Source organism: Pan troglodytes, chromosome 14 (genome assembly GCF_028858775.2).
Source record: "Pan troglodytes isolate AG18354 chromosome 14, NHGRI_mPanTro3-v2.0_pri, whole genome shotgun sequence".
Classification (NCBI taxonomy): domain Eukaryota; kingdom Metazoa; phylum Chordata; class Mammalia; order Primates; family Hominidae; genus Pan; species Pan troglodytes.
In genome coordinates, this window is record NC_072412.2 from 42,023,722 (window position 1) to 42,035,838 (window position 12,117).

The 12,117-nt window shown below is 40.0% G+C and overlaps 1 protein-coding gene across 4 annotated transcripts in view; it reads right to left on the reverse strand.

The window, feature by feature from the left end:
* The window catches only part of EPSTI1 (epithelial stromal interaction 1), a 103,981-nt gene that overhangs the window by 67,378 nt on the left and 24,486 nt on the right, over nucleotides 1–12,117 (reverse strand). For all 4 annotated transcript variants that reach the window (XM_063792102.1, XM_016925260.4, XM_001152734.8 and 1 more), the window contains 2 exons: nucleotides 9,648–9,721; nucleotides 8,837–8,920 (listed from right to left, as the gene is read on the reverse strand). In XM_063792102.1, the coding sequence (XP_063648172.1) occupies nucleotides 8,837–8,920; nucleotides 9,648–9,671 (108 nt within the window). In that variant the 5' untranslated portion in view covers nucleotides 9,672–9,721. The remainder of the gene's footprint in view (nucleotides 1–8,836; nucleotides 8,921–9,647; nucleotides 9,722–12,117) is intronic.

Genomic DNA, 12,117 nt, shown 5'->3' on the forward strand with positions numbered 1-12,117 from the left:
AAATTTATATATACACTCACATTCTACTAAAGTATTCGAGAAGAGATTTTCAGTAAGACAACCCAACTCCCTTCTGACTTAGTATCAGATACTTAAAGCTGTTGAGGGACTGAACAGCACAGGTCATAAAAAAAGCCATCCACTTGAATAGAAAATAGTTCTTTTTTTTAATTAGCTGTTTGGAGAGCCTGGAGATAAAGGCCTTCATATTTGATATTACTGTCACCATGGCTCTGGCATAGTTTAATCCAATTTAAATAACCCAGGAATGTTTACTTTTTGCTCACCATGACACATTGTCATTTTTTAACTTGCTATGACCTATGAAAAACAAGTAAAATTCCTAGACAACAAATTTAATGGAGAGTTGAAACACATTCTACTATCCAGGAGGATCATGAAGTTTTAAATGAATCCAAGAGAGACAGTAAGGAGCTGGGGTTGCTTTAATAAAAATTGGATTTGCCCAGAAGAGGACCAGTGAAAGGAGAATAATGGAAATCATCACTTTCAAGGCCAAACATAAGTCTGGTTCCATCTTTCAAAGCAATGAAGAAACTGCTTGTATTGTTCATTTCCATGAAAGTCTTCATTCACTCAAAACTAATTACTAGTCCCATTTTGAAAGGCAAAATGGATGATGATTTCAGTTTCAGAAAAATACTAAAGGAAATTTACTACAGTCAAAGAAAATCAATTATAAGGCAAGCAACTGGATTATTAATGAAACACAGAATTCTAGGAGGCAAACTAATGGAAAATTGTAAAACCAAATAAACATGATTCTAGTCTAGGAAAAAATCCTGACTCATGAGCACAAAAGTGTTCAATTGTGATGAGTTCCCTGCCCTCCAGGGTGGGGACTGGGGGGTCGTGGTGGATCTAAAAGGGTGAAAGACAGCAAGCAAGCAGTAAGTGTTGATTAAACCAGTATTCAGAATGCTACTCAGAGAACAGTGAGAAAGCCAAAAACAGCTAGAGACAAAAGGCTGGATTCCTTTAGCAAGGTTAGAAATTGAGACCACTGATTTTAACCTTTTCACTAATAGATTCCAACTCACAAACAGTCATACAGTAGCTAAATTTTATCCAACAAAAGTCTGTTTATGGCAGGGCGCGGTGACTCACGCCTGTAATCCCAGATCTTTGGGAGGCCGAGGCGGGCGGATCATCTGAGGTCAGGAGTTCAAGACCAGTCTGGCCAACATGGTGAAATCTCATCTCTACTACAAATTTAAAAATTAGCCAGTCGTGGTGGCAGGCACCTGTAATCCAAGCTACTCGGGAGGCTGAGGTAGGAGAATCTCTTGAACTCGGGAGGCAGAGGTTGCAATGAGTCAAGATCGTGCCATTGCACTCCAGCCTGGGCTTTTTTTTTTCATCTCAGAAGAAAAAAAAAAAAAACAACGTTTGTTTATGCCTCAGCAGAAGTTGATAGTTGATGAAGAAGTATTTCAGAGGGAGAAAAAAGTAGTAGTTGTAGTATTTCTGGAGTAGTTGAAAAATTGTATTCAATCCCTATTCATATCAAATGCCTGTTATATGCTCGGTACCATGTTAGATGCTGGGAATACAGCTACGAACAGAGAAGTGCCCATTCTGGAAAATGTTACAGTGTCGTTGGGGACACAGACAAAAAAGAAATGATGGCAGTATGCTAAACACATTAGGGGACAGCAGTTTGCAAATAACAGTAAGAATGCAGAAAAAGCACTTTATATGGATTGTCAGGAAATGCTCTCAAAAGTTCCACAGTAACTCAATGCCTACTTAATGTTAGACTCCATCCTGAGCACGAGAGCCAAGAAGCGGAATAACACTGGGAATGTGGTTTCTAACTTTGGGTAAGCTGCATGTTATGAGGGTGCTTCTTTCTATGGAGAGTGGACTCACAGCTTTCTTCATATTCCCCAAAGAGCTGATGACCAAATAAAAGGATAAATACCATGGCTCTAATGAGAGATAGAGATTCTATATCCAACCCAATCTTAAGCAAGAGTGTTTCAGGAGGAGGAGAAGGTAGGAACAGGGTTACTACACTCCATTATATGGGTTGTTCAGCCCATGGGGTCCCAGCAGGTGGGAGGGGAGTAGGAAAGGAAAAATAGAGCCAGTGTTCAGCTCACCAAGATTTGTACTGCAGCATGTGGCTGCTTTAGCGCAGAGGAGGTGTCTTTTTCTGTGTCTCACAAAGGCACTATCTATCACCAGTCTGAGCACCCACAGAATTGACCGCCTGGATGGAGAATTGGTCTCTAATTTGCACAAAGGCAACCATGGGCTGGTAGTAACCCTGGACAGGAAAGGGGCATTCCCAGAACTTACGTTTTTAATATACAAAGGTACAAGAGAATATGTTAGCTCAAGGAAACCCAAGAAGCTCATGGATAAATTGAACAATATTTATAGAGAGAGGAGTAGAAGATAAGGTTGAGAAAGTAAGAAGGAATAATTATATAGGAATGTAAGTGCCAAGTAAAGGAATTTGGACTTTATGAAACCCAACAGTAAGCCATTATATTAAGCAGGAAAGGAAGTGGCTCACTCTTATAGCAACATGGAGGTTAAACTGCAGCAAGGGCCACAAATACACGAGAACCCCCTGGGGTGATTCTCACAGTAATCTAGGCCATAAATTACAAGCCCCAAGTTAAGTCAGCAGGTACAGGGAAGAGAGAAGAAAGGACAGTCTTCAGAAAAACTTAAGGGACAGAAATAATAGGAAGCATGATGATAGGGATATGGGATGAGTAAGAAAAGGAGGAAGAGTCTAAGATTACTATCATTTAAGAGCATCAGAATGAACATATGAGTTCAATTTTGAATTTATTGGATTTGAGGTATACTTGTGGAATATTTAGGGAGAAATATCAAGCATGTGGTAAAATATATGGTTCTGGAATTTAGAAATATGGTCTGGCCTGAAGATATGGACTGCAGAAATCAGTACAAACAATAACTAGATCCTTAAATGTGGAATTTTTCATCTAAGGAGAGGGGGCCTAGGCCCAGCAGTATCAGAGGAGACCAAGGGATGGGATCTGGTAAGCATCAATAGTGGAAAAACAAGTACAAGGAAAGGATCCCAGGGACATTCAGGAGGGTGGAATTTGAAGGACAGAGTACTTAATAGTTAATTTTAAATTTTAATTTTATTTATGTATTTATTTATTTGAGACAAGGTCTTGCTCTGTCACCCAGGCTGCAGTGCAGTGGTGCCATCTGGGCTCACTGCAACCTCTGCCTCCCAGGTTCAAGTGATCTTCATGCCTCATCCTCCTGAGTAACTGGGATTACAGGTACGTACCACCACACCTGGCTAATATATGTGTTTTTGTAGAGATGGGGTCTCACCATGTTTCCCAGGCTGCTCTTGAACTCCTGGGATCAAGCAATTGGCCCGCCTTAGCTCCCAAAGTGCTGGGATTGCAGGCATGAGCCACCACACCCAGCCTTAATATTTAATTTTACACAGAGCAAAAATAAGTGAGGAATTTAAGAATCTTTACTGGGATCTTTTCTTTCTTTCTTTTTAAGAGCTGGGGTTTCACCATGTTGCCCAGACTGGTCTCAAAGCTCTGGGCTCAAGCAATCCTTCCTTCTTGGCCTCCCAGTGTCCTGGGATTACAGGCATGAATCACTCCGCCCAGCTGGATTTTTCAGTTAAGAACACCGTTGGTGATCTTAGGTAGATTAGAACCAGAGAAGCATTAGAAAGAAAAGCCAAATTCAGCCCACCAACAAATGAGGAATCAGAGAAGGAAAGGAATCAGAGAAGGTAAGTTCTTAAGCTAGCTGATCCATACATCTCCTGGGGAACATTTTTTTAAAAATAGAGATTCTTTGGTTCAGGTGATTGTCCATAGACTGACATTTGGGAACCAAATATGGTAGAGGAGTCTTTCAAGAAGTTCGAACCATAATGCTTGGGACAGAGGAGTTGAAAGCAGACCACTATATGGAAGATTTGTTTTTAAGGTGAGAGATTTGAGTAAGATTAAATCCTGAGGAAGAAAAACAAAAACAAAACAAACAACAAAACAAGAAAGTGAGAGGAGAAAGGGAGCTTAACTGATAGAGAAGCAAGGTCCCTGGGGAGACCGGAGGGAAGATGAAATGGTGAACACATGTGGAAGAATCCATGGTACCAATGAGGAAAAGGACTTTCTGATTCCTCCTGAGATAGGATGGGGGTAGGTGCAGCAAAGGGAGAGTAAGAAAAGAGAAAAATAAAGATACTTAAGGCTGGCGACCTTTATTTCCTATGAAGTGAGAGACAAGGTCACGTGCTGCAAATGAAAGGAGAGCATAAGAATATAAAGCCAGCAAGGATTTTGGTAATTGGGTTTGGTTCCCAGTTACAATGCAAAGAAAAAAAAATGCTGGGCATTGGGCATTGTGAAAGACCCAGCTGAGATCAAATCTCAGAAATGTAGTGTGGCAAAAGAAAAAACAAAAGTCACATATGTTTTTCTCTCCAGCAACTTCATTCATGTGGGTTTAGTAGAAATGAAATAATTGAACCCATCCAATTCATGCATAAAAATAATAATACTCTCTATGCCCCCCTTCCAAGAGGTTGATATAATAGATTCCAACGAGATAGTGTTAAAGCACTTCTTTACATTTATAATTAGGTTAGGGTACTTTACTGAGTGCTTACCAAGCGCTAGGTATTGTACTAAGGGCTGTGCATGTATTGCATCCTCTAGTCCTACCAGTCTCACTATTACATTATTATACCCATTTTACAAATAAGGGAAGTGAAGCACAGAAAACCTATCAGCCTACACTCTTAGTACCACATGTTTATTTCAGAGATATTAACATTACCGCATTATGGGGTTAATTAGTGAGATCCTATTACATTTCAATAACCAAAGGCTTAATGCTTCCACCAAGTCATCCACAAAGAAATGCATGATGTAGGAACCACATTTCTTGGAAACACTGATGTTCCCTGAAAGTTTTCAGAAATGGAAATGTTTCCCAATTTATATAAACAACATTGAAATAATTTCCTCATGTTGAGTTTACCCCTAAAATTGTTCTTAAACTGTTAGCCCTTGCTACTACTTGCTTCCTAGAAATAAGAAAGCAACAAGTGTGATTCCTTAACATGTACCTGTATGCAGCTCTGCATCTAATATGCATAACTTATTTTCTACCAGTTAGTTCCTACTTCACCGTATAGCATTAAAACTAACTGTGCTTCTCAGTGTCTGCATGAAACACTGTGACTTCCAGTGCTTCAAATGACTTTCACAGCCATAGCTTACTGGAAAGAGCAAGGAAAGGTGTTGGAAGCCACTCAGATCTTTAGCTGGTTTCCTGAATTCTCTGAGGTTATGATACCAAGAGGTTGGGGAATCAAATGAAGTATAGTTGGTCCTCCTTATCTGTGAGTTCCATATCTGCTGACTCAACCAACTTCAGATGGAAAATATTCAGGGGATGAGGAATAGACGGTTGCATCTATACCGAATATGTAAGACTATTTTCTTGTCATTATTCCCTAAACAATACAGTGTAACAACTATTTACACAACATTTACATCATATTAGGTATTATAAATAATCTAGAGATGACTTAAAGCATACAGAAGGATGTACATATGCTATTGCAAATACTACTCCATTTTATATAGGATTTTGGTATCCATTGTGTTGTGGGGGCAGGGGGAGGCAGCAACCAATCTCCCATGTCTAAAGGATGGCTGTATCTGGAAACTATACAATACCGTATATTATCTCAAACATATGTAGATCGAAGGCAGAATAAGATGAACCCAGGAAATTGAGAGAGTCTTTAAAATGGAGTTAGAAGATTTTCATATTTTAGGTTTGTGGGTATTATGAAAGTCTGGGAAAATAAAATTATTATTTATCATGTGATTATGGGGGGAAAATGTGATTTACTCCCATAGCACTAAATTTGGGTGAAATGCTTGCTGTGGGGAGTTAGGAAAACCTGTCTATTTATACTGAAAGAACCAGTGGCAAAACACTTGCATCTGGTAGACTGCTTTTTTACTCTAATGCTCTAATGTCTTAGAGACGTTGTCTCTGCTTTATAGATTTCTTGGAAAAGAAATTAATGCATCATTATAAAACCACATGAGTAGTATTAGTTTCCTATTGCTGCTATAATAAATTACCACAAAGTTAACAGCTTAAAACAATACAAATTTATTATCTTACAGCTCTGGAGGTCAGAAGTACAAAATGGGTCTCAATGGGCTAAAATCAAGGTGCCAGAAAGGCTGTGTTCCTTCTGGAGGCTCGAAGGAAAATAATCAGTTTCCTGGTCTTTTCCAGCTTCTAGAGGCTACCCACATTCCTGGGCTAATGGCCCCTTCCTACATCTTCAAAGCCAGCAGTGGTGGGCTGAGTCTTTCTCCTGGTATCATCTCTTCGTTCTCTATCTCCCTCTCCCAATTTTAAGGACCGCTGTGATTATATTGGGCACCTGGATATTGCAGGATACGCTATTTCAAGGTCAGTTGATTAGCAACCCTAATTCCACCTGTGACCTTAATCCCCTTACCCATGTAAGGAAACATGTTCCTAGGTTCAGGGATAAAACGTGGACATCTTGGGGTGGAGCATTATTCTGCCCACTACATGAATTATAATCTATTTTTAAATCAATAAATATCATACACACAATAGGCCAGCTATTTCCCCAAATCTTTGCTCTCCCTAGCCCTCTGAGGTTTGGCTTTAGAACGTGGGTGGTAGGGGAGGGTAAGAAAATACCTTTTTCATTCAGTGCTAAGCAGTGGTGTGCTGGTCAACATTTAATCAGGTCTAGCAGGTAGGAGGAGGAGGGGAAATTAATCTGTAGCATTCACTGATTTCCACATCGTAAATATTTTCCACCACAGTTGGTTTCAAACTGACAATGATGAAGCCAAGTAGCTCAAAAAAATCCTGAAAATGTGACAATTCTCACAGTACAAGGCAGTACAAGGAAGCTACAGAACATCACTAGAAGTATATATACTGTGACAGACTCTAGTCTAGGGAATGCAAGTTACATTCCTGAACTGAATACAACTCAAGTATACCAGTGCTGTCTCCAAATTTCCCTTTGTACCCATAGGATTAACTCTTCCTGGGCCCCACTGACATGACTGGATACTAAAGAGCTGGTTGACTTTCACACCTTTCTGTCTATTAAGGATCAAAGAACATGCACAAATGCTGGCAAGGAATCCAGTCTACTCTTCCCTCACTAAATGCTGCACACAGAGATGACGACCAATCAGAATAAGACCCAGTGTCCCCTGACTTCTTTTGGGAGAGAAGGAAATGAAGGGCAGAAGGGGACCAGCAGCCAGTGGGGGAAGACCAGAGACAAGGCTAGAGGCTCTTGGGTGGCAATAGGCTGCTTGGATTCTACTTGGCTCAGAGTTTACTGGGCAGCAGCCATTTGCCTGGGGAGGAGGGCAGCGTGTTTGCAGGCTGATGTCCATGTGTGTGTTTGCTGTGCATTTTAAAATATAAGTGTTCCATAAGCACAGCCATTATCACTTCCCTCGTCCATTTCCACACTGGCAATGTGAAACATGTCATTTCTAGATGGCTAATGTTCATTTTTCTTATCTGACACAAGCTACTAACTAGGCTCACATTTAACATGAAAAGCTACAGATTTATCTACAACAGGGAAGGCTAGGATCATGGTGACAGTGCAGGCCAGTCAGCCAGAGAAATCACATCTGTGGAAGAACAAGGATGGGTCACCCCTTCTTTTGCAAGGTCATTTAAATTAATGCTTCTCGAGCTTTTATGTGCACAGGAATTACCTGGGGAGCTTGTTAAAATGCAGATTCTGATTCAGTAGGTCTGAGGTAGGGCTCAAGATTCTGCTCTTCTAACAAACTCCCAGATGATGCCAATGGTGCTTGTTCAAGGGCCATATTTTCAATGGGAACGGTCTACAGGTCAACTCTCTCTCCCCATCTCTCACATCCTGGCAAATTTATGCCAACAGAATTACAGTTATCATATTAGGAAAGGGAAAAACACTACTTTTAGACAATGTTTAAACAGTTTAGGCCAGGCATGGTGGCTCATTCCTGTAATCCCAGCACTTTGGGAGGCCAAGGCAGGTGGATCCCTTGAGCCCAAGAGTTCGAGACCAGCCTTGGCAACATGGTGAAACCCTCCCTGTCTCTACAAAAAATACAAAAAAAAAAAAAAAAAAAAATAGCTATAGTGGTGTTAACCTGTAGTCCCAGCTACTCAGGAGGCTGAGGTGGGAGGATTGCCTGACCCCAGGAGACTGAGGCTGCAGTGAGCTGTGATCACACCACTGCACTCCAGCCTGTGCAACAGAGTGAGACCCTGTCTCAAAAAAAAAAAAGAAAGGAAACAGTTTCAACCACAAACATTTATGAATAGCGTACATTATTGACCCATGAAGAAATTAGCTGTAAATGACCCACACGCCAGCCAATTATGGGTATTAAATGACAACGAATAAATGATCTTTAGGACAAGAGGTTGCAATACAATAATTATTAAGGGTCTGCAAGCCTCTTCACCCTGTTCCTGGTGATGACTTAACAATTGTCTTTGTTCTACCTGAAATACAGGCTATGCTCCGTAAAGGCAGTGCCTCCTGTAAAATCACAAGACCTAAGCATGCATCTTCCTTTGAAGGATAAAATGGAAGGAAAAAAATTGGATGAGGAAAAGAAGAGTGGGGAATAGAAAGAGAGAGAGAGAGAAAGATGGATAAATTTTTAAAGTTACTATAATAAAAATCTTCTACAACGAAACTATAATTGTTGATCAGCAAATGTGAACTAATCCTCCTCCTCCTTACCTTCTCTCTCTGAATTGCCTTCATTTTTTGGAGTTCAGCTTCTTCAGCTTCCTTCTTGATTCTTACAGATTCTTCTCTTTTTAGCTAAATTGTATTGAAATTACAGAGAACAAAAACAGTTACCATTTTTCAGTCTGAACTCTGGAACACAAAATTATGATGAAAGGCAAATTACAGTATTGTTTGTGCTATACCTCACCATGATTATAGGTTGTTACTTCAAGCTACTTAGATCACAGAGAATGGCCGGGCTACATCTTCTGCCCGTGAAATTTCTGTCTTTGTGTTTCTTCCTTGGTCTGTCTCTTTTTCAATGTCTCTGTCTTTGTCTATCTCTGTCTCTCTCTGTGTGTATGTGTGTGTGGTGTGTGTGTGTACTGGGGAGGGAAAAGGGAAAATAATTTTTCCTGATTACAAAACTCAGTGTTCATTGTAAAAATCGCTGGGAATCTTAAATATTTTTTGTACTACTTCCATGACTGGCATGCAGTAAACAAATCCATATTCTTAGAACCAAAACATTCCAAACACAGTAGACTTTAAACTATAGTTAAACATAGTTAACTTAAATGAAAAAAATAATTCCCTTAATCAAGGGTCATGCTGAGTGATAAAGGGCTTAGGTAAGAATTGAAGGTATCCATCTCTTCACTTCTCACTTCCTGAGAGCTTTGATTTTGAAAGCTGCCTTTTGCAACTGGTTGGAAGGTTTTATACTTTTGGTAAAGTTACTGTGTTATTTCACGGTTACTTGAAAGAGCTGGTACTCATATTCCTTACCAAAATTCAACTAAAAGAGATGAATTCTGACCTTTTGCTGATATTTAGATTGCATCAGCTGGAGTTGTTGTTTCTGTCTGACTTCAGTTTCTGACTGGCTTCCACCTTAGGAAAAAAAAAATCCATGAAGGTGAAACATAAATATTAAGCTGAAATGTCAGCCATCGAGGACTAATTAATACATAATAAATCTATAACATGAGTTCCCTTAACATTCTCATGCTCTTGCAAGTAAGAACATAACCAGTTTTCCAAGAAGACCTTAAAGAAGGGGAATCATTTAGAAGAAAGAGCTGGATAGAAAGAGGAGACCATATTTTTAAAACAAAAGAGCACTTTTACTAAGGTTTTTCAATCATGTAGGTATTAAAGTTTTCACTTGGATTGAAATCATACCTAAAGGTCTGTGCTAAACAGAAGAAATAGTGCCTGTCTTGGAAATAGTAGAATATTCCTCCTGCTTGAATATGACCATGCCCGAACCTAGTAAAGATGGTGATCAAAGGTGCTTCTATTGCTTTTCTTCTTCTAACTCTATTGCCTTATATTCAAGCAGCAAGGCTCAGGAGGCTCTCAGAGGTCTTGCCACTAGACAAGCATGTAGTCTTTATAACCCAGTTTCTAAAAATACAATGGGAATATTCTAGTTAGTAACTGATCATCAATCCATACTATTTATTGTTCTTTCCTTATATAGTCAAAATAAAAACATGGATGTTAGATTATTTACTTGCTCTCTCTTAAACCTAAAAGAATTTGGGGCCAGAAATCCTGGCAGCTTGACAATCATCTAAGAATTGCCATTTAGGGAATTCTCAGTGTTTATGCAAGCTTGGTGTGCGTATTATAAAGATTCCTTTGAAATAATTCTCTGGTGCTTTGGTCACTAAAAGTGTCAGCTCTCTGAAAGATTCACTCTCACAGAAGTTGCATTAAAACAATTTGTGTTCACTATAAATCTTATAATTGAACTGAGAAAGATACCATAGGGACTTTTCTTCTGAGATCTGAAAGATATATAAGGCCTGTTTGGTGTTGGCCCTTTGACTGCTATTGTGGGGGATGGGGGATGTTTCTTTCAAAACAGTAAGGAATGTTGACACTTTTCTCTAATGTTACAGCAACTTGTAGTATCTCCTGCAACCATTCCAATATTGTAAGGGGTAGAGAAATAGAGGAGGAGTTGAAAATTAGAAGAAATGGAGAGAGCCAGATGTCTAAGCATTTACAAGTTTTGTTCAAAACTCATCTCAAAGTTTAATACATTCTATAATTTTCTTTTCTACCCCCAAGTCCCTCCCACACACACATACCTGACTAACCCTAGATAATGCATATAACAGGAAGTCAAAATGAGAATCCTGCTCATTTTCTGCTAAGGCTTCAAGACAACAGATGTCGAGCACTTCAAATTCCAAAGGGAGGTAATGGCCCCTCAAAGCAGGATCTGCAAGGAGGTAACTGAAACCTACCTTGGGGAACCTTAACTAACTTCAGCCTATAAAAGAGGTTGGTTAGGTCAAAGGGAGGCAGAAATCTGAGGAAAGATGTCATTCTGAATTCTATGTCTTCTGTGTTTTGAGGAAGGAGAAATCTTCACACCAGATGAGCAGGAGAAGTTTAATGAAAATCAGCTGGAGACCTCAACCTGCATTTTTAAGAGTCTGAGGGTCTTATTGGATTCATGCCTAGAACAGTTACAGCCTAAAGGTATAAGGCTGTTGTCCATTGGCCACTGAGATGAGTCCTCAATAAGAGGTAGCTACATTACAAATGGCCCACATTCACAGTTTATGAAAAGAAATAATGCACAAGTATTTCCTGTACTTTTAATGTGATTCTCATGAAAGAGAATGCCAACCTAAAGCCATCTAAAGGGACTTGCCTATGAGGGCCATGTCAAGAACAATGGAACCCTAAAAGGAGTCTACCAAGAGCCAACAGTGAGGCCAAGCCCTGCCGACAGGAGAGGAAATCGTCTGTATCAGGGAAATCCAGGTGGGAGATGGGTGGCAGAGAGTGGGGGATGCTGAAAAACTCGAAGATTCCCAGGAAGAAGAACGAGCAGTCAGTGTAAACCTAGGCTCAAAGAAACAAGGATCACTGCATTACGAACCCCGACCTCTCTTATCTCCCTCCACTTCCCCCTTCAATCCTAGAAAGGTCAGAATCTGGGAACAGAGCCGTGAATAGAGAAAAGTCCAGCCACACCCTGTTCTACTTGCTGGATTCCTACCTGAAACAGGCCTGGGTTAGAGCAGGGGAGAAGCTCTCATCTCCATTAGTAACAGAATTTTGATCAGTACCTAAGACTGAACATTAATTACTGAAATGAGACTGTTTTAGGCCTAGGATTAGCTAGGTCACTCTACTGTTTGAGAGAGACCAAAAAGCTTTAATTTCTCACATCATCCAAAAAGCCTGAGAAAGACTGGTCTCACATAGCCAATCTCAGGGGCCAAGCTAGGAAAGATTAAAGCTGTTTTCTGATTGCACCCTTC